Source organism: Chelonia mydas, chromosome 13, assembly GCF_015237465.2.
Source record: "Chelonia mydas isolate rCheMyd1 chromosome 13, rCheMyd1.pri.v2, whole genome shotgun sequence".
NCBI lineage: Eukaryota > Metazoa > Chordata > Testudines > Cheloniidae > Chelonia > Chelonia mydas.
In genome coordinates this window covers 1,285,642-1,312,147 of record NC_051253.2, presented here as the reverse complement: position 1 = coordinate 1,312,147, position 26,506 = coordinate 1,285,642, and the positions used below count along the sequence as shown (strand labels likewise).

Here is a 26,506-nt window from a genome sequence, read left to right as displayed (position 1 = left end):
TAGCAAAGTTCACATCAATTTTCCTTCCCCTCATTTGTCTGTAAACCATGAAGAAAAATCACCGCCGTCCACCCGCATCAGAGCGCCGCGGTGATGTATGGCTGTAATAAAAACCCCATTTCGGGAGGCTGCCTTCCCGGAGCCGCTGGGCTGTTCCGCCGCACAGGGCTGCAGCCCCCGGGCAGTGCTGACGGGCCGTGGCGTCTGCCGCTGATGCCGGGAAGGGTTGGGGTGTGCTACTGCCTGGGCTCACTGCCCGGGCTGCCAGGACGTGGGGAGGGAATGACCAGAGACAAGCGCCCGGGCCCTAGATCCCCCCCCCATCTCGATCTCCTGCCTCCGGTCACGGGCTCTGTGCATTATTGATAGCAGCCATTAGTGTTATTATTGAGCCACAGCCTTTGCAGAGGCATTTAGGCAGCTGGCGTCATTAACCCCCAAGGAGCTAGAGCTAATGGAACGGGGCCGGAGGAGGGGAGGCGGGGGAGAGGGGGGAGACGGAGCCAGCAGGGGCTGGCGGGGGGAATGGACAGTCTGCCCCAGACAGGGCAGCAGGGCACCTCCTCTCAGGCAAGTTCCCACAGGCCTGACCCTGAGGTGCTGGAAGCAGGGGACTTGGCCCCCAGGGCAGATGCCCCTGCAGGCTCTGGAGCATTTGCTGCGTCGCTCTCCCCGGCAGCTGCACTGCCCCTGAAGCTGAGGGAAGGCCTTGCCCCTGCCCCGGCAGCCAGAGAGGAAAGGCCCAGCATCTGCTAGCAGGCAGGGCCAGCGAGCCACAGCCCGGACAGGCCCTGCCAGGCTGCTTGCACCGAACCCTGGAGCCTGACCACGCTATACGGACCCCGGCACCTTCCCAGCCCCGCCACGCCCACGTGAGGGGCTCTGAGCTTGTACAGCCAGGGGCAGACAAGGCTCGAGATGCTCCAGAGCTGACTCTGTGCCTACCAGGCTAACACAGCGCTCAGCCCCCGAGCCAGCCCTTCCCCCTCACCACCCAGAGCCAGTCCTTTGGCAGGGAGGGCAGGTGCCCGGCGGAGGTTCCAGCCAGAAGCCCGCATCGCTGTGACCAGACTCGGATAAATCCTGTGTGTGCAGGGGGCAGCGTGGGCAGTGGGGAGTGCATGCAGGCGGGACACACCAGGGCTCAGTAGCTGTGCGTCGCACACACGCCCTGCAAGGCGGGAGGGTCCTCAAGCTCAGGCCAAACATCTACACAGCCACGTTTAGCGCCCTGGTCCGAGTCCCTTGGGGGCCTTGCTGCAGGGCTGTTATCCCTGTGTAAACGGACCCTCTGAGCATGGGCGAGTCCAAACCCGGCCATAACATTCGATAGGGCGCTTTGGGAAGCCTGGCCTATAACCCACCGCGCCTGCCGCGCCCCGGCCAATAACCCACCGAGCCTGCCACGCCCCGGCCGATAACCCACCGAGCCTGCCGCGCCCCGGCCAGCAGTTCCTCCGCCTGCATCTCCCTCCCTGCTGCCTGCCACGGGTGTCCACATGTATCATAGAATCATAGAATCATAGAATATCAGGGTTGGAAGGGACCTCAGGAGGTCATCTAGTCCAACCCCCTGCTCAAAGCAGGACCAATCCCCAATTAAATCATCCCAGCCAGGGCTTTGTCAAGCCTGACCTTAAAAACTTCTAAGGAAGGAGATTCTACCACCTCCCTAGGTAACACATTCCATTGTTTCACCACCCTCTTGGTGAAAAAGTTTTTCCTAATATCCAACCTAAACCTCCCCCACTGCAACTTGAGACCATTACTCCTTGTCCTGTCCTCTTCTACCACTGAGAATAGTCTAGAACCATCCTCTCTGGAACCCCCTTTCAGGTAGCTGAAAGCAGCTATCAAATCCCCCCTCGTTCTTCTCTTCTGCAGACTAAACAATCCCAGCTCCCTCAGCCTCTCCTCATAAGTCATGTGTTCCAGACCCCTAATCATTTTTGTTGCCCTCCGCTGGACTCTCTCCAATTTTTCCACATCCTTCTTGTAGTGTGGGGCCCAAAACTGGACACAGTACTCCAGATGAGGCCTCACCAATGTCGAATAGAGGGGAACGATCACGTCCCTTGATCTGCTGGCAATGCCCCTACTTATACATCCCAAAATGCCATTGGCCTTCTTGGCAACAAGGGCACACTGCTGACTCATATCCAGCTTCTCATCCACTGTAACCCCTAGGTCCTTTTCCGCAGAACTGCTGCCTAGCCATTCGGTCCCTAGTCTGTAGCTGTGCATTGGGTTCTTCCGTCCTAAGTGCAGGACCCTGCACTTATCCTTATTGAACCTCATCAGATTTCTTTTGGCCCAATCCTCCAATTTGTCTAGGTCCCTCTGTATCCTATCCCTCCCCTCCAGCGTATCTACCACTCCTCCTAGTTTAGTATCATCCGCAAACTTGCTGAGGGTGCAATCCACACCATCCTTCAGATCATTTATGAAGATACTGAACAAAACCGGCCCCAGGACTGACCCCTGGGGCACTCCACTTGACACCGGCTGCCAACTAGACATGGAGCCATTGATCACTACCCATTGAGCCTGACAATCTAGCCAACTTTCTACCCACCTTATAGTCCATTCATCCAGCCCATACTTCTTTAACTTGCTGACAAGAATACTGTGGGAGACCGTGTCAAAAGCTTTGCTAAAGTCAAGAAACAATACATCCACTGCTTTCCCTTCATCCACAGAACCAGTAATCTCATCATAGAAGACGATTAGATTAGTCAGGCACGACTTGCCCTTGGTGAATCCATGCTGACTGTTCCTGATCACTTTCCTCTCATGTAAGTGCTTCAGGATTGATTCTTTGAGGACCTGCTCCATGTAGACTTGGGGATTCCTGGCCCTGCCAGAATTAGTGTGACCTGTGACCTGCCCTTGTCCCCACGAGGTGGCGCCGAGCCGAACCAGTGCATCCCGCCCCCGGCAGCAGCGATCAGCGACCGCGCTGTGATGAGCTGGCCCGCAGCTCAGCCCTATGCGGCGTGTCCTGCTCATTGTTACTTTCCGACGGCCCGCTCCAGAATTCAGGAGGCGCCCATCAAAGCACGCTCACTGCAGAGCCGGCCCGGCCCGGGGAGAACAAGCAGCTTGCGGCCCACGCCCCTCTCTAGCCCACTGGGGACTTTCCCCTTCCACGAAGGAGGAATTTCCGTGCCAGCTCCAGGGCTCCGTGGAGCAGGTAGACATTGAGCTGAAGAATAAACTGGCCCTTTCGGGGGCTTTTCGTCTTTTCTGTGCGAAGCTGCTCGCTCTCCCCGCACCAAGCTTGCCAGAGGCAGCGAGCACGGCACGTGGGAGGGGATGGGGCGTGGGGGAGGGGATGCCCGTGGCGCGCTGTCTGTGCTCGATAATTATAATCCAGACGAACAAGCTGAGCCCTCTTCAAAGCAAAGCCCAGCAGGGAGGAGACGTGGCTCGTGAGTGCTGTGGGGCTGTTCCTGGGGCGTCTCAGCGTCTGGGTGCGATGAGCTCGGCCCTGGTGCCCGGGAGACCCAGACCTGCCCCACCCCAAGGCACGGCAGGGGCTGGGGGCGCTGGGAAGGGTGCGTGGATCCCCCCAGTTGGCCCCAGAAGGGAAGGTGACTCTCATGTGGCCCTTCAGTGACACCGGGTGATGACAAGCCCCGCAGAGCCCCGGGGCTCAGGGAAAGGGGCCCGGACTTGCGGGTGAAACCAGGGGAAGGGGGGGCCTGTCCTGGCACAGTCACTGTCAGGAGCGGGGGTGCGGAAGCGCTGGCTGTGGGGGAGGGCTCCCAGCTACTGCAGCCCCGGCCTCGCCCAGCAGGGGGCACTGGGGGGGAGAGTTCCCAGCTACTGCAGCCCCGGCCTCGCCCAGCAGGGGGCACTGGGGGGGAGAGTTCCCAGCTACTGCAGCCCCGGCCTCGCCCAGCAGGGGGCACTGGGGGGGGGAGAGTTCCCAGCTACTGCAGCCCCGGCCTCGCCCAGCAGGGGGCACTGGGGGGGAGAGTTCCCAGCTACTGCAGCCCCGGCCTCGCCCAGCAGGGGGCACTCGCGGGGGGGAGAGCTCCCAGCTACTGCAGCCCCGGCCTCGCCCAGCAGGGGGCACTGGGGGGGAGAGTTCCCAGCTACTGCAGCCCAGGCCTCGCCCAGCAGGGGGCACTGGGGGGGAGAGTTCCCAGCTACTGCAGCCCTGGCCTCGCCCAGCAAGGGGCACTGGGGGGGAGAGTTCCCAGCTACTGCAGCCCCGGCCTCGCCCAGCAGGGGGCACTGGGGGGGGAGAGTTCCCAGCTACTGCAGCCCCGGCCTCGCCCAGCAGGGGGCGCTGGGGGGAGAGTTCCCAGCTACTGCAGCCCGGCCTCGCCCAGCAGGGGGCGCTGCGGGGGGGGGGGAGAGCTCCCAGCTACTGCAGCTCCGGCCTCGCCCAGCAGGGGGCACTGGGGGGGAGAGTTCCCAGCTACTGCAGCCCGGCCTCGCCCAGCAGGGGGCACTGGGGGGGAGAGTTCCCAGCTACTGCAGCCCTGGCCTCGCCCAGCAGGGGGCGCTGGGGGGGGGAGAGCTCCCAGGTACTGCAGCCCTGGCCTCGCCCAGCAGGGGGCGCTGCGGGGGGGGGAGAGCTCCCAGCTACTGCAGCCCCGGCCTCGCCCAGCAGGGGGCGCTGCGGGGGGGGGAGAGCTCCCAGGTACTGCAGCCCCGGCCTCGCCCAGCAGGGGGCACTGGGGGGGGGGAGAGCTCCCAGCTACTGCAGCCCCGGCCTCGCCCAGCAGGGGGCACTGCGGGGGGGGGAGAGCTCCCAGCTACTGCAGCCCCGGCCTGGCCCAGCAGGGGGCGCTGGGGGGGGGAGAGCTCCCAGCTACTGCAGCCCCGGCCTGGCCCAGCAGGGGGCGCTGGGGGGGGGGGGAGAGCTCCCAGCTACTGCAGCCCCGGCCTCGCCCAGCAGGGGGCGCTGGGGGGGGAGAGCTCCCAGCTACTGCAGCCCTGGCCTCGCCCAGCAGGGGGCACTGGGGGGGGGAGAGCTCCCAGGTACTGCAGCCCCGGCCTCGCCCAGCAGGGGGCGCTGGGGGGGGGGAGCTCCCAGCTACTGCAGCCCCGGCCTCGCCCAGCAGGGGGCGCTGGGGGGGGAGAGCTCTCAGCTACTGCAGCCCCGGCCTCGCCCAGCAGGGGGCACTGGGGGGGGGAGAGCTCCCAGGTACTGCAGCCCTGGCCTCGCCCAGCAGGGGGCGCTGGGGGGGGGGAGAGCTCCCAGGTACTGCAGCCCGGCCTCGCCCAGCAGGGGGCGCTGCGGGGGAGGGGTGGGGGCTGAGGATGCCAGCACCGGGGGGGGAGTTCACAGCTGCTGCCGCAGGTCTAGCAGTTCCCTACAGCTGGTGCAGCCAGGAGCAAACCTCGGCTAGATCTGTCCTGCTCCATGTCCTGGCTCAGCTCCTGGGCAGAGGCTGGTTTGTGCCGTGGCCAGGTCTCGGCCAAGGCTGCAGCCACCTCCTCCCCCTGTGCCAAACAGAAACGCTGCGGAGACACGGCCCTTAGCAATTCATCATCCCACCGACTCCCTTCGGCGCCTCCTCTGTCTGGAAACCAGCTACTGTGCCGGGCCGCAAGCGCTGGGGGGAGGGGGAGGCTGTGCCAGCTCTGAGGCCGCAGCCCCCCAGCCCTGCACTCCCTCCCCTGGGGGTGGGAGGGTGGCCAGGCAGACACAGCACCCGCAGCAGCTGTGCCAGCTTCCCCCCAGCTTCCCTCCATGGCCCCAGCAGCCCTCAGTCCCTCTGCTGCAACAAGAGCGCCCCACGAGTGCCATGCACGGTGCATTGTGACATGATCACTTGTCCCGCTGCCGTCTGGCCTGAGACCCCCCCCAAACTCATTGCCAGCTGCCCCCGGCTTCCCCTTTGCCCACCCCAGCCACCCCCCCCAGTCCTGCCCGAGCCGCCGGGCAGAGCTGGTACCTGTCCAGAGAGCAGGCGAACACGTGGGCCCTGGCTGCTACGCCAGCCCATGAGCAGGGCAGCTGCACGGCAGGAAGGGCCACTGCCCCCCTCGTAGGGCGCTGCCTTCCCGGAGTCCCCGGCCGCAGGAGGCGCGACTGACTGCCACAGGTGGGGGCAGCTCCAGAGCTTTTCCAGGCCAACCTCTTGGGTATAAATACGTAGAGCTGGAGCCAGGTGTCAGGGCCCCCTCCATCCACTTGCTAAAAGCGGGACAGCCGGGCTGCTGCGGGGGCCTTGGCTCTGGCATTGTTGGGCCCAGAGAGGGAGGCTCTGCTGGGGCTGTATTTGGCGTTTTCCAAGTGCCGGGACATGTGGGAGGCTGGGAGACGGGAGGCCAGGTCCCCGTAACGGCTGAGAGCCTGAGTCCGCTGGCAGGTGCGAGAGAGACGAGCGTGGGGGTGGGGGTGAACGGGACGAGGGTGGTTTCTGATCCTCTGAGGGAAGGCGAGTGCAGGTATGTGGAAACTCAGCTTTCCTTTGGGATTGGGCTCTGGCTGGGGCCGGGTCTGCGGTGCAGTGAGTCAGAGCATCAGCCCGCGGATCGCGACCCATCTTCATGATAATACTTTGTGCTGTGCGAGGCCCCAGCGCCCCGCGCAAGGGGCGGCGTCATCCCAACAGGTGCACAGTAGGGAAACTGAGGCACAGGCCAGTTCAATGACGCCCAAGGTGCCATGGGCAGATTGGAACCAAACACTGGACTCCCAGCTCCTGAGTGCACTGTCCAGCTCCGAGGCCCAGCTCGCATCCCGATGGGGACCAGCAGGGGGTAAGGAGGCAGACAACCTTGCGGTGCAGCTTGCCGGGCAGCATGAAGAAGAACACGTTTGCTGTTGGGGACTTGCCCAATCCCACGCCTCATCCTGCCTTGTGAGCTGACGTCTGGCTTCCTCTTCTGCAGCCAGGTGTGGACAGAAAATGTATCGTGCCCATGAAGTGCCGAGTCCCTTTCACACCCCCTGGAGCTGGCAGGAGTCTCACTGCCTTGATCTTGCTGGGATCTGCTTTCAGCCCCTCAGCTGTGAGCAGAGGGCCGACGCGCGGCAGCTCACGCTGGCTGAGTCAGTTATTCCGGGTTGAGTTTTATGTTCGTGGCCCTGCTTGGCTGTAGAAAAGCTTTGTTCCCTCAGCCGTGCTGTCACACCAGGTCTGAGCGGGCGCGCAGGGCTCGGCGCAGGGCGCTCGGCCGGCGTCCCCCAGCGCTGGCACGCAGCACGCACACGCGGCCAACCCCCTCTGGCAGCTCCAGGGCCTATCTGTGCTGCGCCCCAGACGCTCCCTGGCAGGGCGTGACGCTGCGCAGGAGGTGATGTAATACCAGGATGGGCGGGACTATGCTAATGCCCGTGTCGTGCTGCCGAGCATGCTCAGTATCAGCTAGCGGCCGAGCTCTTTCCAGGAGCCTGAGCTGACTAGGCTGAGCTGAGTGTCTGAGCTGTTAATAGAAGGGGCTGTGCCGTTAGGTGCCTGCGTGTGCCCATGGTGCCCTCTACCGGCCCTCACAGGGCTTGTGGCTCACAGCCCAGGGAGTCGCTCCGTTCCCTGCCACTCTAGAGGCTGTTGCTGAAGGTCCAGGGTTCAAGTCCCTGCAAGCTAAGGGCAAAATCATCGCCATGGATGCAGGTGTGGGGGGCCCGGGGCATCCGTACAACCCCGTGAGCGCCCTTGGGCTGTGTCCCCAAGGATGGCAGTGAACGCGGTACTGGGCACGTGGCAGCTGCCCTCTGCTGAGTGGACCCAATGAGCGAATCCCCGTCTGCTCTCGCAGCAGGGCCTGCGCTACCCTGGTGCTGCTGGGCCATTCCGGGAGAGCCGGAGCAGGGGCAGCCAGGAGCCCTAGCTGGCTACGGGTCCGTTACAGCACCTTTGGGTCAGATGCCAGGGCATGGCAGCCTTTGCGGCATGATGGTGCGATGCTGACCCAACCCAAGGGCATGGTGGAAATGCCCCTGCTGCAGGGCGACGCACCGGGAAGGACCGGTCCTGGGAGAGGTGCTTCTGGTAAGACGTTGCACCAGATCCCCTTTCTCCCTTCTGCAGTGCCTGGGGTGGGCTCAGCGGGCAGCACAGGCCCTGGTGCCGACGGCTGTCTGCGAGCTCTCGCAGGGCACCCTCTGCCTGGCACATTGGCTTGCACTGCCAGCACCTCGGCTTTGAGACGCACGGAGCAGGAAAGGCACTGGGCACGGAAAAGAATCCAGAGCCTAGAGAGAGGCACAAAGGGGCCGGGGATCAACGGTGCAGCAGTGCCACCTGCCGGCGGACGAAAGGCTGTAGCTTGTTGGGAAAAAGCCCCAGGAATTTTCCACTCCCTGGCTTCTGTCTGTCTCACCAGGACTTGCACAGTTAGATCCCACCTGCTGTCCAGCAGCACGTTGGAAGCCCGCATGGACAGGCCGAGCACAGGTCATTGCAAGGCTGACTGAGAACCGGGTTCCCAGCAAGTCTCTGGTCCCCTCCCACCACCCCATGGGGCTCCCGGCAGGCGCCCCTGGCATGTCGCGGTCACACAGCAGGAAGCTGACGACAGGTTACATCGAAATGTGACACTTTCCTAAACCCTGTAAATCTAAATTGCCAGTGACGGGGATTCGAGCTGTCTTTCCTGGCGCTTTTCAGCGCTGACGCTTTTGTCGCTCAGGGGTGTGTTGTTTTTTCACACCCCTGAACGACTAAAGTTTTAGCCCTGAAAGTGGCAGTGCAGACACAGCCTAAGCTGGCTCCCTGCCCGCGCGCTCCGCACCGCGCCGGGAAGCGGCCAGCACATCCCTGCAGCCCTGGGGGGCGTGGGGGGGCCTTCACGAGCTGCCCCCGCCCCGAGCCGCTGCCAGAGGGGTGTGCAGGTCGCTTTCGGGAGCCGGCGCCGCCCAAGGTAAGCACTGACCCCCTGGCCCCCTTCTCCACCCCAACCCCCTGCCCCATCCCAGAGCCCGCACCCCACACCCAAACTCCCTCTCACCCCTCACCCCTCCTGCACCCAAACTCCCTCCCAAAGCCCGAACCCCATCCTGCACCCCAACCCCCTGCCCCATCCCAGAGCCTGCACCCATACTCCCTCCCAGAGCCTGAACCCCCTCCCACACCCAAACTCCCTCCCAGAGCCCAAATCCCCTCCTGCACCCCAACCCCCTGCCCCATCCCAGAGCCTGCACCCATACTCCCTCCCAGAGCCTGAACCCCCTCCCACCCCCAAACTCCCTCCCAGAGCCCAAATCCCCTCCTGCACCTCAACCCCCTGCCCCAGCCCAGAGCCCACCCCACCCCCAAACTCCCTCCCAGAGCCTTAGGCGGGGAGCGGGGGACTTGGACCCCTTCTGGGCACCACCACAAATTATCCAAACCTGCCGCAAGTGTCAGGATCTGCTGCTGCAGGGGTGAGTGTGGGGTGGGTGCGCTCCCCCCGCCCCCCGCCCTCTTTTTTCCTGCACTTTTGCTGTGAAATTTACTAAAGTAAGCGGAAGGAACAGGGGATGCCAAACCTGTAGCTTCATCATGATCCCGCTTCCCTCCTTTACAAACGCGCACATTAAAAACAAAGCCCTGACGCCCTGCCCCGACCCAGTGTCCCTTCGGCCAGAGGCTGCTAGCACAGAGCCGAGCTGGAGTCCCGCCTTTACCACACGCTCAGCGGGTTCTCAACAGGAGACCACACGGGAGCGACCTGTCTCAGTCTCCCTGTCACCTGCCTCCGAGTCCAGCAAACCACGATCTCCGTCTGCTGGCGGGTCTCACACGACGAGCCATGTCACAGCCTTCGATGGAGGAGCAGAGCTGTGTACTCGTTCCTGGCCAGTAAACACACTCTCAGCCCATCCCAGCCAGTTGTCAATGTCCAGGCATGAGGCGTGTGTTGTTTGCACGAGATCCCTACATACTGAGGCGGGGACAACCGCTCGGTGTCGTTTTTCTGGGTTGACTTTTATGTTCTTGGCCCTGCTTCGCTGTAGAAAAGCTTGTCGTTTTCTGCCATGGTCTCATTCAGCTTGTGGGTCCTTGCTCCCTTCACCTACAATGAGGATATTGTCTGCAATGATTTTCACCCCAGGCAGCCCTGCCGGCACTTGGGTGAGTCTTCTCTGGAACAGCTCTGGTGCTGGGCTTATGCCATCTGCATGGGCAGCCCTCGGTAGTGACCAAATGGTGTTGTCAGCAGGCTGGACCCTTTACCAGGCTTATGTGCCAAACCCCCTTGCCTCACATCACAGACCGTAACGATTCTGGCTGTGGCGAGTTCTGGCAAGAGGTCAATTGTGGGCAGTGGATAGTGGCATCTAGTCAATGCCTGGTTCAGTGGCTTGGGTGTATGCAGATGCGTCACGTCCCGATGGCTTCTTTACCTGCACCATGTTGCTTACCCAGGCTGTAATGGTGCTAGGATACCTCAAGCTCCTTGTGTACTGGATAAAGTAGTGCCATGGGATGTTTCCTTCGTGGTAAGCGCACAGGTTCCCCGGTGGGGTCTCTTTCCAGGTGCAGCTTTCCTTCAAGACGCCTGTTGCCTTTGGAAACCTCCCCAAACGCTTTTACAATTGTCTCCATTGTTCTCAGGAGACTCCTCCTTTTGCTTCTTGCACTGCAGCTACACAATTCTGACACGGCATCCTGAACAGAGCCATGGCTCATGTGGCTGTATTCCCCACGAGGGTCTGTGGCACTTGCCATCTGTGACCCAGAAACCTCTTGGAGCCAGCTGGCAGAGAACACAGGGAGTGCATGGTGCATGGGGTCTGACAGGGATCCCCTCGGTCAGATACATGGATAATGGTTCACCAAAGAGAGGAATGTGAGGTCTCTACCACCAGCCAGTAGCCCACTGGTCGTCATAATCATTGCAAAAAACTCTGCACTGAAAATTATATTCTCAAGGTCCTGGGAGGGAGGTCACCAGGAGGTAACAGCCTTGGACATGTTCCTTGCAGGCAGGGGGTAACAGACGTTTACCTCTCAGTCTGGCCATGAGACTCCTGTGTATTGTGTGCCTCCCAAGGGATGAACCACAGAATCATTGAATATCAGGGTTGGAAGGGACCTCAGGAGGTTCTAGTCCAACCCCCTGCTCAAAGCAGGACCAATCCCCAACTAAATCATCCCAGCCAGGGCTTTGTCAAGCCTGACCTTAAAAACCTCTAAGGAAGGAGATTCCACCACCTCCCTAGGTAACGCATTCCAGTCCTTCACCACCCTCCTAGTGAAATAGTGTTTCCTAATATCCAACCTAAACCTCCCCCACTGCAACTTGAGACCATTACTCCTTGTTCTGTCATCTGCTACCACTAAGAACAGTCTAGATCCATCCTCTCTGGAACCCCCTTTCAGGTAGTTGAAAGCAGCTATCAAATCCCCCCTCACTCTTCTCTTTTGCAGGATGCCAGTTTGCATACTGAGCCAGAGACCAGTGATATCTACAAGAGAGAAAATCTACAGGAACCAGGAGGGGTGGGGGTGTCCTGTTTGTAACTAAGATCAAAGGCGTAGTCTGGGAATGGAAAGAAACAAACATGATCCTTCACCAAGGAGGCAAGCTGCCCAGTATCCTGTTTGCCGACAGTGGCCAATGCCGGGTGCCCAGAGGGAATTAACAGAACAGGGAATCACCAAGTGATCCATCCTGTCGCCCATTCCCAGCAGCCTGCAGCCACAGGAGAATCTCAGCTTCCATTTACAATCGCCAGCTAGGTTCGAGCACCCGTGGCTGCAGAGAAAAGCTAGGAAACATGGTCCCAGCGCAGCCCGAAGGCCGAGAGGCCCGACAGCAAAGGAACAGAGCCCACCCCATCTTTTTTTGTTTTGTTTTTTTTAAGTCTCATGATTTTTAAGCCAGTCTCATGGTCTGGGGGGTCTGACTCCTGGCTTGTGAACGCTCGTGGTTAGCAATGCTGCTGAAGAGACGCCTCAGGCCTTGGGGGTCCCTCCGTGCAGGGGGAATTAAGATGCCACAAGTCCTCCTTTTCGTTTTGCGAATACAGACTAACACGGCTGCTACTCTGAAACCCAGCACACGGGAACCTTCCGTTCACCACATCTTGGAGGGGATGCAGCAGTGCCCGCAGGCTTGCACAGCCACCCCTAGGACAGACGCAGCATCCCATTGGACTGCCAGGGGAATCTAGGCTGGTGACGCTGTCATGACTTCCTGGGAATACGGCCCGGCCATGGGGGCAAGGCCCCTCCTCCTGAGGAAACGCCTGGGGAGCTGGAATGATGGCAGTGGGTGGGGCCGGGCACAAGGCATTATGTTCCTGCTGGGGCCGAAGGAGGAACTTCACAAACGTCTGATTTTGAAATAATTCTGCTCCCCAGCCCCCATCCCCTCGCTCCCCGGCGGAGGCTGTTCCTGGATCCAGCTCACAGCATAGCTGGCCGCTGAGACAGCGCCGACCGGGTGGCGAGGAGTGACAAAGGCTGAGCAGCAGGAGCCACAAAGAACGACCCCGTCTTCCTGCAGCTTCCCTGAGTCACAAAATACAGAGGGAAGGAAATAACCCAGGGGCTAGGCACTGGGAGGCCACAGGGCCTCTCAACAGAGGATCTGTCCGGGTCTCCAGGCAGCGCTGGACACCACTGCAAAAGGGAGGAGCACCTCTGAGATCAGAGGCAGCCCCATGGCGCTGGGCAGAGGGCAGCCCACGCAGCTCTCTGCCTGGCTCTGCAAACATGGAGGCCATTCTCAAGAGCTATTCCCAGGCAACGGCAGGGCTGGTGAGTCAGGCCATCGCCAAAAGGGGCAGCAGCTCGAGTGCTGGGAGCAGGGCCTGGGTCACTGGCTGAGAAACGGAAGGGGGGCGAGCCAGGGCCCTGCACGCCAGTGCCCAGAGCGATGGGATAATGGCAAGCTGGAGGGGGGTTGTCCCAGGCGCACATGCAGGGACAGTGAGGCCCAATCCAGGAAATCACAGGGAGGCCAGCTGAGTTGAGCTCTTTATTACACAACCCATGTGCTGGGCGAGATCAGGCCCACGGGCGATTGGGGGTGGGTGTCAGGTGGGGGCCGTATTGGAGGATCCTGTCCTGTCCCCACACAGGCCCTGCGGTCACACTCTCGGCTCTTCCCAGTCTCTCTCTCTGGTCGGCCCTGTGGAAGAAGGGGCAGTCGGTCAGGCCAGGGGCTGGTCATGAGGCTGGGGGCAGGGAGGGAGGTGACAGCAGCAAGGACCTGCAATCCTGGACTGCGCCATGGGCGGGGGCTGGGCACAGAGATCCCGGCAGGCAGGGGGCTGGGCTCGCCCCAGCACTCAGCTGTGTTTGTGTCTCCCCCGTCCCCCCCATCCCTCCCGGTGTCAGGTGCAGTCAGCGCAGTTCTGCCTTGCACGGCCTTGAGGCGGGGGCTGGGGGCACGGCTGACGTGGCTGCGCCCGGCCCTTCCTGGGCAGTCGCCGTCCTTGCAGCAGGGCTGAGTGCACGGGGCTGGGTGACCTCGGGAGCCGCCACTGGGCAAACTCCATGGCACAGAGCAGCCCCGGGGAGGAGGCAGGAGACCCAGCCGGCCAGGCCAGCAGCACCCATATCATCCCTGAGCACTCCTCTCCCCATCTCCACGCCAGCCTCCCGCCGCCCTTCGCCTCCTCCCCAGAGAGCTGGGAGCTCCATGGGGGAGAGAGGGCAATCTGCACCCCCAGCTTCCGCCCAGACTCCAGGCCTCCGGGGGAGCTGGGTCACTCGGAGCAGGTCTGTGACCAGAGTGACCTTTTCAAAATGCAAAAATGAGACACATGCCAGAACCCCAGACCCCTTGTGGCCACGCTCCCTGCCCTGCCTTTCCCCATGGCCCCGCGGTGATTCCAGCGAGGGAAGGTTGGATAAACACGGCACTAAGGGATGCAAAGGGAGGGCGTGAGGCAGGACAGCTCGCAGGAGCGAACATCTCCGTAGTTATCTGTGAATCCTCTACAAAGAGCTCGTCTCTCACATGCTGGGCTGATGTGAGATCCTGTCTGTGCCCAGCACCTTTGGGGGCCATAACAGTAACAGCGTTTCCAACGTGTGCAGAGTGGCGACCGGGAGGGCCAAGGGCTTGTCACAGCTACGCCCTCATGCCAGCAAAGAGTCACCTCTCTGGGTAGCCGTTTATTCTGTATAACAACAGGAGAAGGGGAGCAGTTGCTTCAGAAGCTGAAAGCCCAACGGCCTCAGGAAGCGGCCGCTCAGTTCCTGTTCCAACGCAAAATGTAGCAACAGGATAGCAGCTTAGCAATGTGGCAACTGCCTGAGCAGGTCAGAGCTTTATCCCACCCCATCCTAACAAAGCCAGGTTGGTGTGACACTCGCAATCCAGCTGCCAGCTCATGTCAGAGTCCCTGTGTCTCAGTGGAACAGTGACAGACACACAGCTGGAATCAGTCTGGCTCCCCTGTGCGTTAGTGTTGTTAAAACAGGGATTAGAATGATGGGAATCTCTTTAGTGTTTCTTCTTTATTGAATGCTGGTGTGTTGCTGCCTGCATTCATCTCACTTATAGCGTCTGTATCCCACAGTGTAAGGTAATATTTGAGCGGTTGTACGGTGAGCCTCTGTGACTGTGTAACTCACCAGACAGGAGAAAGACAAGAATTAGTGTGAATGGCTGATCTCCTACAGAAGATGTTATGTCCTGCCCAACAGGAAAGGTCCATTGACACCAGATGGACTATTGTGGGACATTAAAGAGGACAAACAATGTTCATTGTTTTGCCCTCCCCACCCCCGTGAAGATGAGTCATCCAAGTGGATTCCTCCCATCAGCTGAGGTTGAAGCTGAGAACACAAGGAAGGATGGGGATAAAAACCCCAAACAGAAGGAACTGATGATCGTGATGCAGTTTGGACTCTGGGGTGGCAAGGTTTCTAGGCATAAGCAACAGATCCACAGCTGCTCAGACAGGGTTAGTCCTGAAGGGCATGTAGAGCTCACTCACGATAGAAGCTTCTGTTTCCTTGTGAAAGTTGAGATAGTAACTCATTTGTATTTCTATGTTTACTTTCTTTAACCTTGTAAATAACTCTCTGGTTTCCTTTTCCTAGTTAATAAATCTTTAGATAGTTTATTATAGGATTGGCTAGAAGCATTGTCTTTGGTGTGAGATCTGAGGTGCAGTTGACTTGAGGTAAGTGACTGGCCCTTTGGTATTGGCAGTAAGGAGAATATTGCTGTGATTGATGGTGTAAGGAACCAGCTATCACAAAGGTACGCTCACCTGGGTGGCAAGACAGACCGGCGTACCCAAGGGGCCTGTCTGTGATGCCCTGGCTAGGCTGTTATGGTGCCTGAGGAGTTCACACTGGATAACTGGTTGGTGAACCCCAGGTAGAGAGCTCACAGCCTGGTGGGGTTTGTGCTCCGGTTCCTAGCAGTGCCCCGGGGCTGGTTCTCACGCTCTGGAGGCCCTGCTGCCAGGGGCACAGTTAGGATTCGACTGCCAGAACTGGCAATAGGCCCTTGTATTTAGTCCATTTCCCATCACAAACAGCGCCGCAGACTCTCCTTCAGCGATACGGGAACAGCCCCTAGTGTATTTCCAGCACCGTCCCTCTGACCTGGGCAGCCCACCACCCACCTAAGGCCCCGTCTACGCCAGCAAGCTTCGAGCAGCACAGTTGTACCAGATCGCTCGTGAAGCTGCTCTGTGCCGAGAGGAGAGAGCTCTTCCCTTGGCACAATTAATCCATTCCCAACGAGTGGAGTAACTGTGTCGGTGGGACAGCATCTCCTGCCCGCACAGAGCTGTCCACGCTGGCACTTCCGTCAGTGAAACGTATGTCGCTCAGGGGTGTGTTTTTTCACACTTCTGAATAACAGAAATGATACTGGCCAAAGTGGTAGTTTAGACGTAGCCTCCCAGCTCCTCCACAGGCCCTGAGACATCCGGCTTTGGTGCCAAATTGTTCCCAGTGCCCTGGCAGTGCCACAAACGACCTTGTCTCATGTCTTGGTGACTGAGCCGTAGAAGTCGGTGCGACTGCAGGCTGAACATGGGCCGGGCCCCACAAGGGCTTGCAGGTCACGTTAGCTACAGAGCACAGAGAGACAGCTGCTCAGCCTCCCCACTGAAATCTAACTGGGACCCAGTCTCCAGCTGGGGTGGGAGATGGGGCTAAAAGAGGACTTGGTCACTAGGGCACATCTGAACCCTGAAAAAACATTTCTTAATGGTCACTTCATTTACATATTAGTTGAAGAACCTTTAGTGCCGGATTTTCAGAAACTACGGTTAGGCAGACAAAATGTACGTGCAAACCCCCCATTTGCTAACAGTTATGGCCCGTGGATGCAGACTCTCAGTCTAACCGTGCCTACGACAGCTCTTGGCCCTTTGCATGCCGCGCTCCTCGCAGGCACAGCCAGGGCGTCAGCCTGTGAATACTTACGGCACAGATTTGTATGCTGAACATTTTATGAACTGATTTCCGTGATCGTCTCCCCTGCCCTGGCCTCCCACACCAGGGCTAGGATCCAGCCCCAGAACCAGCAACCTCTTTCGCTTCAGTCCCGTTTCCCACCCTGCACTCCTGGTGACCAGTCCAGCCGGCAGCTGCGTTAATTCTCAGCCTGTCCCAGCTTGCTGAGCTGCCCAGCCCAGGCCGGCGGGTTCACGCGCTCGGGCCCCTTACCGAGTGTCCTGCAGGCCTGCTGGCACGCCCGGAGAGTTTTGAAGTTGTTCCTGTTGCCCAGGCAGCCGCCATAATAGAATCTCTGGCACGTCCTGTAGGCCGGGTTGTAGAAGAAGCGAAGGAGCCGTTGTGCGCAAGGGCCCCTCTCAGGCGGGAGTTGGCAAACTGGAGAGAGGAGATGGGTTATAAGGAGGGCAGAGATCTGCAAGGGAGCTCAGGCTAGTGAAGCCAGACTGTGGGGAAAAGTGGGGATGTCTGGCCCACAGGATGCCTGGCCAGTGCTGTGGGGCTGGGGGCTCCACAGGCCCCTCTATCTTTGCTGCTGGTACCTGTTTCAGGGGCCAGGCAGCCGAGGCCACAGCCAGTAAAGCAGCATTTCTCCAAGTTGGGACAGTCCCTGTCGTCTCTGCACTTATTCTCACATGGCAGCACTGTCTGCACCACTGTCCTCTTGGGGCAGGTGGTGGCTTTGGCTGGAAAAGGGAAACAACAACAGCTCATGTCTCTGTGGGGAACAAACCCCAAACGCACAGGCCTGCACCATGGACCGGAGCCAGGCCCCAGATCTGACCTCTGGCCAAGGCTTTTCCTTGCCATCCTGGTCTGCGCCTCTCCAGGACTGGTCCCTGCGGCTTCCCCCCAGACCCTCCCACCCCACACTCAGCCGCATGCCCCCGGGCCTTAGACCCCCTTCAGTCAGTCCCCTGCCTGTCCCAGCTCTGTGCCTTGCCCCACGTCCATTCTCAGACCCGGCCCCACTTGTGTAGCAGTTTGAATTACTCAGAATGTCTGGGGGGCTCATCTAATAGGCAGGACCAAGTACCCCCCTTTTGGTCCCCCGCTCCCAGGTGCGAAGTTACCTGGCTCAGCCCACATGCAGTACACATGGCATCCCTGGCTGCAGCACTTCCGGCCCAGTCCACACTCCCTGTCGCTATTGCATTCCACAAGGCAGATGGTCAAAATGCTGGGGTCGAACTGCGGGCAGTACCCTGGATTTACTGGGGAACAGAACAGCGAGAGAGCAGGGTCAGCGTTGTCTGGACTCGTGACAATGGGAAGGCTGCTATGTAACCACATAGTGCTCCTGCAGCCGCGAGCAGGCTGATCCCCACCCGCCCAGATCGCTGGCCTTGCACACACCGCCCCCTTCAGAGTGTCCGCTAAGGTCTCGGGCTGCAGGGCTGCAGGGGGGCCTGGAAACGTAGCACTGGGAGGGATCCGAGAGGTCTTCTAGCCCAGTCCCCTGCACGGAGGCAGGACTCCGTATTATCTGACCACCCCTGACAGGGGTTTGTCCAACCTGCTCTTCAAAACCTCCAGTGACGGAGATTCCAGCCTCCTGGGCAATTTATTCCAGTGCTTTACTACCCTGCCAGGACGGTTTCCCTAATATCTAATCTAGCGTCTTGAGTCACTGAAGGCAACTATTGCAGAGCCCCCGGGGCCATCCAGATCAGGGTCTCCTGCCTTCTGGGTCAAACGCAGGGTGGGAATGGGCAGCTGCCGCTGGACTGGGCAGGAAGCAGCAGACACGGTCCATTTATACCGTAGCGTCTGAGCGCCACCGTTGTAATCAGGATAATCCGAGATGCCACCCCCCCATCAGGATCCTCGTATTCTGTGTCACTCCCGCACACCAGGGAGGCCCTGCTGGGCCCGAGTTCTGACCATCCCTTGGCTGGGTGGGGGCCAGGCCCATGCCCGTTGGGGTGGGGTTGGGCCCTGGAAGCAGGATTCATGGGGTTATCGTGGCTGCAGGTGTCCAGACTTTCTCAGGGGGCCGTGGCCACCTTGTTAATATTAAAATAGGGAGCCCAAAGGGGTGGGCGTGGCCATGGGGTCACCAGGCCTTGGCTCTCGGCTCCCAGCACCGATGGAGTGGGGTGGAGAAGGAGAGCCCCTCACCTCCTATGGGGAGTCTGCACTCCCTCCCGCAGCCGGTGCTGCAGCAGCGCTCGGATCCGGGACAGTCAGCATCAGTGGAGCAGAACATAAGGCAGTTCACAGCCCGCTTGTTGATGGGAGCGGGGCACTCGCCCTTTTTCACTGGAAACAAATGGGAAGAGAACCAGGGTTACAGAGCATGGGGCAGACACATCAGCCAGGCCAGGGAAAGTGAAGCAGCCTGAGGCAAGGGGGTCATATCCAGGCGATGGACTCTCCCTCCCTTTACCCCCTCCCCCAGAGACGGAGGAATCTAACTGCTTACCCCCCAGGGGTGACCTCCTCCGCTCCCCAAAGACAGCCGGAAAACTTGCAATTTCAGGGCTTGTTTTCAACTGCATGTCACTAGAGACACAGGCCTCAAGGAGGAGGCTGGTGGGGAGGGATCCAATGGGCATGCTTTGAGATGGGCAAAGGAATTAAAGATGAACCCCAGCCTGAGCCAGTCCCACCTGGGGGGGCCACACGGCAAGCCCCCACCACAGCAGGGCCCTTACATGACTGAAACGAGTGTAAAGTCAGAGCAATCAAGACAAGGGAAACAAAGCAACAGAGAGAAGGCCCCTCTCCCAGGGTGAATCCTCTTTGCTGTGCTCTCTACCCTGTTCCCCAGCAGGGTCTGTTGTAATATAGTCTTGTGGGTCTGTAAAGATCCTGGCTTATGACACAGCATCGTATAATACAGGTCAACCCCCGCATCCTGCCCAACTGGGGGTTGGAAACAAGGGCACCCAGAGGTGCCATCCCCTCCTTCTGCCTTTGTTCTGCAAAGGCAGGACTAGCCCAGAGGTCTGGCTCTCGGGCTTTTACATGTCACAGGTACGGAGATAGCTGGGAGAGCTTCCCACCGGCAGCAGGGCTGGGAGGCAGCTCCGGGCCTTAGGCTCTGGCTCCCCTCGAGAGCTCACAGCTGCACCGACGCAGGTCTCTAGTGGACCTGCTCTAAGCCGACAGGAGTCGCTCTCCCATCGACGTAATTAATCCACCCCTAACGAGCAGTTGTAGCTTTGTCAGCAGGAGAAGCTCCCCATCGGCTGTCCACACCATTGCTTAGGCTGGTGTAACTTATCTCACTCAGGGGTGGCTTATTCACACCCCTGAGCAACGTAAGTTCTGCTGGATAAGCTGTGGTGTAGACTAGTGGTTTTCAGCCAGGGGTACGTGAACCCCTGGGGTACACAGAGCTCTTCCAGGGGATACATCAGCTCATCTAGAGATTTGCTTAGTTTTACAACAGGCTACATCAACAGCACTAGCAAAGTCAGAACAAACTAAAATTTCCTACAGACACTGACTTGTTTATACAGCTCTATCAGCTCGACACTGAAACGTTCGCAGAAGCTTTATATTCCAGTTGACTTATTTTGTCATTGTCCGGTCACAGTGAGAGAGTCAGCCAGTTTTCAGTACGAGTGCGCTGTGACCCTTTGGGATTTTTACGTCTGATTTTGCAAGCAAGTCATTTCTAAGCGAGGTGAAACTTAGGGTACGCAAGAGAAATCAGCCTCCTGAAAGGGGCACAGGAGTCCAGAAAGCCTGAGAGGCAGTGGTGTAGACAAAGCCTGAGCATCAATCTGTGTGACTGATACCCTGTCATGGGCATACGCAGCGAGGGGCCAGGAGCGAGCTGCACCGAACAACGGATGGCGCCTGCCCTGACCCATCTCCACACTCCCAGGTACACGTGTTGACAGCAGGGCGCTCTGCTGCACAGGACATGCTGGACTGAGCAACGAGGGAAAAGTGGCTTCGCCAACACGTGTTCACTAGTATTTGCCCTTTGAAGAGTTGAGGCAGCCGCTGGGCATCAGGAAAATATTAGTGACTCTCATACATTTCACACGCTTCAGCACCGATGATGGAGCATCTGATGCTCCACCCCAGACTGGGCACAACTTGACATTCCTTATTCCCTGGTTCCAAATGCTTCAGGCATCAGCTCAGGGGCAGAAACAACATGAAGTGACTTAGGGAGCCAGTGTGACGATGTGACGCAGCAGGGAGGGGGGAGTGTTGACCTGGGAATGTGCCCTGGGGATGGGAGACCTGAGAGCCTGTCACCTGAGCCAGGAGGGGGAGGGGGAGGTAACACCCTGCTCCCCCAGAAGGACTTGACTGCGGGGTCCTGGTTGTACCCACAACCTCTGTTTTGGACGGTGTTCCTGTTGTCCAATAAACCTTCTGTTTTACTGGCTGGCTGAGAGTCTCAGTGAATCCCAGGAAGAGGGGTGCAGGTCCTGGACTCCCCCACACTCCGTGACAGCCAGTCACATGACAAGAAAAAGGAACAGTGCCATTTAAAGGAGACAGTTCACAACCACCCCAGTGTCTCACCCCACGGGTTTTCCCCCCTATCTGGTGACTCCATCTAATAACACACATGCAACGATGCTTGTAGAGACTTGATAACGAGACAGCGCAGCTCAGCTGGCAACAAACATGACTAGGGCCGGACAGCCTAAGGGGTTCCAGGGCAAAGAGGCCCCGGGGAAGCCCGGACAGCAGGAAGGCTGCATGCAGGAAGGGAGTGTTTATGGATTGTTGGCAGTGGGGAAGGAAGGTGCTGGGTGCATGGGGCTCAGAGGCAGCGTGGGGCATAGGAAGTGGCAAAGAAGCCCAAGGCTCCCCGAGTTTCAGTGGGGGGCCAGCAGCCCCCTGACACCAAGATGCTGCAGGCGGATGTTTGACTTACTGGTTACAGCGTTTCCCCAAATTACTGCTGGGTTTTCTCCTTTTTATAAAAGCTTCTTTTGTAAGACATAGCCTTGGCTCCTGGGAGTGGGGTAGGGCTGTCTCCTGAAAGCCCCCGGGGTGATTTATCATCTCCCAGAGAGGCGACGCCATCGGAGCCAGGGCACCCCCCAGCTCTCCTTTGACGTGCTAGGGCAGTTTGAACACAAGGCTGCCAGGAGCCCCTGCAGCAGGGCATTGCAGCCTGTGTGTGCGGGTTCTCTGCCTGTCTGCATCGGGGACACCCTGGCTCCCCCAGGCACGTTGCCACCGCAGACAGCCACTCCACTTCTGAAACACAAGGGGCATGCCTTGATTCAAGGGTCGGGGGTGGGCTAGCTGGGCCCAAAGGCTCTCCTTAACTCCTGCTGTGCTAGCTGACAGTTTCTCTCTTCATCAGACTGGGTCAGACCAATGGTCCATCTAGCTCAGTACCTGTCTCTTGACAGGGGCCAATGCCAGATGTTTCAGCAGGTCTGAGCAGAACAGGTAATCATCAAGTGACCCATCCCCTGTCGTTTAGTCCCAGCTTCTTCCAGTCAGAGATTTAGGGACACCCAGAGCATGGGGTAGCATCCCTGACTGGCTAATAGCCATTGATGGACCTATCTTCCAGGAACTTATCTAATCCTTTTTTTAACCCCAGTAATTTTTGGCCTCCACAACATCCTCTGGCAACAAGTTCCACAGATTAACTGTGCGTTGTGTGAAGAAACACTTCCTTACGTTTGTTTTCAACCTGCTGCCTGTTAATTTCATTGGCTGGCCTCTGGCTCTTGTGTTATGTTAAGGATTAAATAACACTTCCTTGTTCACGTTCTGAGGACCCACAAAGGGAGCGCAGAGGGTGGAATAGCCCAGTCCCCTCATTATTTTGTCCACCAATTAGGTCTAATATCCAACACGCCAATTTGGGTCATTATTTTCCGGTTCCACATCTTCTGTTTTTACCAAGTGTGATTTCAACACAGTCCTTGAACCACATCGGTACGGCCTTTTATCTAGATCAGGGTGGCCAGCCTGAGCCTGAGAAGGAGCCAGAATTTACCAATGTACATTGCCAAAGAGCCACAGGAATACGTCAGCAGCCCCCCATCAGCTCCCGCCCTCCAGCCCCCAGCACCTCTCCCCCGCCGTCACCAGCTGTTTCGCTTGCCCAGGAGGCTCTGGTGGGGAAGGGGGAGGAGCGAGGGCATGGCAGGCTTTGGGGAAGGGGCAGGGGCCTTGGGGGAAGGGGTGGAGGGGTGGCAGGGCCTGGGGCAGAGCAGGGGTTGAGCAGTGAGCACCCCCCAGCACATGGGGAAGTTGGCGCCCGTAGCTCCAGCCCCGGAGTCGGCACCTGTGCAAGGAGCCACCTATTAACCTCTGAAGAGCCGCGTGCAGCTCCGGAGCCCCAGGTTGGCCACCCCTGATCTAGATTAATTCAGGCGGTTTCCTTTTCCTACCTTCCCCGTCAGCATTTGTTGCTCTGCGGTATTATTACATCTTATGAACTTTCACGGCCCTTTAATCCTCGTGCTCACAATTAGAGCAAATTTGTAGGCCCAATTATCACAGCAGTGGCATGATTCCAGCCCTGTCCTGTAGAGATGAGCAGCCCAGGCCAGGACAGGGGAGGGGGGCTGATGGGCAGGATTTCCTGCTGCCACCTGACACTCCTGGAGAGCCTTAACATTGTTCTTGTTGCCCTGGCAGCTGCCATAATCGATGTTTTGACACCTCCTGGAGGCCGGGTTGCAGAGCGGGCGAGGAGATGGGTTCGAAAGAGAGCCGAGATCTACCAGGGAGTCTCAGACTACTAGACACAGACAGGGTCTCTGGTCCCCAGGAGGGGAGGGGGATCTTTCTGGAGGGCACATTTCTGGGGCTAGACAGCTGTGGCCACAGTCGGACAAGCAGCATTTATGACTGGAGGGACCCGTAGTCAGCGCAGCTCAGCGGGCAACAAACGTGACTAGGGCCGGCCAGCCTGAGGGGCTCCAGGGCACAGAGGCCCCGGGGCAGCCCGGACCGCAGGAAGGCTGCATGCAGGAAGGGAGTGTTTACGGGTGTTTGGCAGGGGGGAAGGAAGGCGCTGGGTGCATGGGGCTCAGAGGCAGCGTGGGGTGTAGGAGGTGGCAAAGGAGCTCAAGGCAGGTCTCAGGGAGAGGCGCGGGCAGAGGAGGGGATGAGGGAGAGGCTGGATAAAAACTGAACGAGGAGCCAGAGCAGAGCTGTCCAAATGGCCTGGGGGCAGGGGCTGAGCAGCGGAGAAGGAAAATCCTGGGGGGATCGTTTGGGTGGGGTAGGGAGGGGAGAGGTTACAGGGGAGGCTGGTAGCCCCACAGCCCATGCAGTCCATCTCCCAGGGCCCGGGCTCCTGTCCGGGCAGCCGGGAGAGGTGAGCAGTCGACCCACCCCCAGCCTGGGCTCGGCCGTAGGCTTGGCGAGTCTCCTGCCCTTGGCTCCCCTGCGGGAGCCCCCGCTCCTGGACGATCTCACTGGTCCTGGCAGGAGTTCAGCTCAAATGCGGGGTCTGTCCAGACTCCAGCTGCAATTCACGTGTCTGCAGCCCCTGGAGCTGCTCCCCAGGTCCTGCCATAGGTCGCTGGCGAGAAGCAGCCCTCCAGGGCCCCTTGCGTATCAACCTGGTGGCACCTGTCTGCCCCCACCAGTGCGCGGGGGGAGGGGCGGCTGTCCCCTCCGGCCCGAGCTCACTCGAAGCCCCCAGCAGCCTCCCCGCTCCTGAGGAAACGTCTCCCCCTTTCCAGTGGCCCCTGGCACCGTTTGAAGGTCCCCGCTGCAGGGGCATCATGTTCTGCAGGTGGCCCAACTGGGGCTGCCTGAGTGCAGGAAGGCGCCTGCCTTTGTAGCTGGTGGGGTGGGGGGGTCCCATTGCCTGGGGGTGAACCTGGGGGTGTCACAGAGAAAGACCCTGGCAGGACATGCGGAGGGCCTGGATGTGGGGGGAGGGGTGACGGAGAGCGTGGGGGTTATCCCAGAGATGGGGAAGGGGAGGGAAGAGAGCTCACACTGAGCCATGATTGGCAGGGAGACACCCAAGGGCACAACCCAGAGCCAGGCTGCGACCCGGCCCGGAGGGAGATGGGTTCAAGGGGGGCTTTCTGGGAGTCACTGGCTGGAGCCATGGGCATGGGGGGCTCACCAGGGAGACCCTGGAGGGTAGAAAGGCTCCAGGAGCAGCCAGAGGGCTGGGGAGAGCCAGGGGGGCTCAGTGTCCCAGGAGCGGGAGAAGAGCAAGGAGGCCTCACTGGGGCGAAATGGGGGCAGGCACGGGGACAGCCCCACACTCAGGGGGCTGGAGACACTGGGGCAGGCGGCAGAGCCAGGGATGCTGCGAGCGGCTGTGTCGCATGGGGGATGTGGGGCAGGAGCCGCCGAGAGCGAAGGGGGCTGGGGGCAGGCTGTAGGGCTGGGGGCAGGCAGAGGGAAGCCAGGCTGGCTGGGGAGGCAGGGGCAGGGAGCCCTCACCTTGATGGAGCTGCCCAGAGGCAGACGGCAGATCAGCCCAGAGGGTGAGGAGCCCCAGGAGGAGGAGGCCTGATTTCATGGTGCTGCTATGCCAGGATACCCAGCGCCCAGCTGCACCAGCTTATATACCATCATGCCAGCCTGGTACTGCGGCCACAGGAGGGGACATTACACAAGAGAGCTGCCCCCGGTTTCTGCCCCTCCCAAAGGGAACAGGGAAGCAGCAGGGCCCTGCGAGAGTTGGGAAACATCCCTGGTGTGAGGAAGGTGGAAATGTAATAACAGGCTGCAGAGGTGAGCTCATGTTTCCCCCCAAAGGCTTGTGCTATCCCTGTTTGTGGTCATGTGCTCTGGATCACGCCCCGTCCAGCTCAATTGCCCCCCGTCCTGCCCCGCCCCGCGGGTTCCCTCAGCTGATGTCTAATGATGGGGGCTGAATGTCTCTGTGCCCTTGACCCTCGTCTCTGGGACGTGACCAGAGGAGGGTGCGTGGGGAGGTCTCGGGGCTCCCACCACCACCTCCCCATTAGGCTGTGATGACCCCAGAGAAGCAGTACTCACATGTCCCCGTTAGGGTTGTTGACCCCGTATGAGTGGCTCATGCACGTTCCCCTGAGGGTGTGATGACCCCGGTAGGAGCAAACCCTCTGGCCCCGACAACAGCCCTCCTGGCAGCACAGCATCACCCAGCAGGGGTCCTGGCAGGAGGATGTGGGCTGGGGGACCGTGTGAATGTCCGTCACGCCATTGCTTTCCCAGAGCAGCACATTTGTGCTTTCCAGGTATTTTTATGAGCTGCAGGGACATCATGGGGCAGGGGAGATTTATTACAACAGGGTCATAGGAGCCACAAACAGTGGAGAAATCTGCTCGACATCTTAGATGTCTGTGTAAGAGGGGGAATGGTCCCACTATTGAGGGGAACTTTCCTGGCGTATGCACTACCCCGGTGAAATGGGCTAGGGAACGGATCTGAGTCCTTGCTCCCACTCCCTTCACTCGCAGGCCGGCCTGCCCTCGAGGACCCCCCCGTAATCCCAACAAAGCTGGGCCCAGGGTTCCTGGGGGGCTGGGCCCGCAGTCTTGTTGTTGTCACGTAGGGCAGGGGCCTGGGTGTCCCCACTCCGGGGTGCTCTCTCTGCACTGAACGCTTCCCTGCCCCACTGCTCACCGCAGAGTTCAGAGCAAATACGATTTATTAACCAGCAACTAATGAGAACACGGGAAAAGGGGAAGGTGAAACGGAAACATTTCACCCGCCCCGTGGACCCGGGGCACCACCCTCGGCCATCTCGGGGGCACAGGGACTTTCCCAGCCTGCCCCTCGCATGTCCCAGGCCCCTGCCCAGGCCCTGGCTGTGCTGCCGTGACACCGGGGCTCGCACCCTGCTCTGGCGGTGCCCACACACCCGCAGGTGCTAGGGGGCAGGGCCCGTCCCCCCAGCCTGGCCCCCGTCGGGGTCACGAGCCCCTCCCAGCCCCACCTACAAGGCCTCGTGCCTGGGGCCTCCCTGCGCTGGGCCTGGGGCCCGGGGCCCCTGGACTCCCCAGCCGCTCACGTGCCCGGCCCCGGCTCCGGCCCCAGCCCCATTCACACTCTGGCTCCAGCTCAGCTCCCGGGGCTGCTCCTCTGGCCCCGGCCCTGGCTCCGGCCCCGGCCCCATTCACACGCTGACTCCAGCTCAGCTCCCGGGGCTGCTCCTCTGGCCCCGGCCCTGGCTCCGGCCCCGGCCCCATTCACACGCTGACTCCAGCTCAGCTCCCGGGGCTGCTCCTCTGGCCCCGGCCCCGGCCCCGGCTCTGGCCCTGCTCCCAGC

General features: G+C 59.9%; 1 protein-coding gene and 1 long non-coding RNA gene across 3 annotated transcripts in view; one reads left to right on the top strand and one right to left on the bottom strand.

Moving 5' to 3' along the window:
• Positions 1–12,863: 12,863 nt before the first annotated feature.
• LOC119567953 (WAP four-disulfide core domain protein 3-like) lies at positions 12,864–24,840 on the bottom strand. 2 transcript variants are annotated; one of them, XM_037915929.2, is made up of 6 exons: positions 24,690–24,840; positions 18,450–18,590; positions 17,402–17,542; positions 16,871–17,014; positions 16,542–16,706; positions 12,864–13,029 (listed from the first exon to the last, which is right to left on the bottom strand). In XM_037915929.2, the coding sequence occupies exons 1-6, from the start codon at positions 24,766–24,768 to the stop codon at positions 12,989–12,991; spliced, it is 711 nt and encodes a 236-aa protein (XP_037771857.1). In that variant the 5' UTR covers positions 24,769–24,840; the 3' UTR covers positions 12,864–12,988. The 2 variants fall into 2 exon arrangements, with proteins under 2 accessions (XP_037771857.1, XP_043382896.1); XM_043526961.1 differs by lacking the exon at positions 12,864–13,029 and having other exon boundaries at positions 16,453–16,706.
• Positions 18,244–26,506, top strand: part of LOC122462676 — a 57,958-nt gene continuing 49,695 nt past the window's right edge. Inside the window, exons 1-3 of the long non-coding RNA XR_006285384.1 lie at positions 18,244–18,258; positions 19,614–19,620; positions 22,058–22,065. This is a non-coding gene — a long non-coding RNA (uncharacterized LOC122462676). The remainder of the gene's footprint in view (positions 18,259–19,613; positions 19,621–22,057; positions 22,066–26,506) is intronic.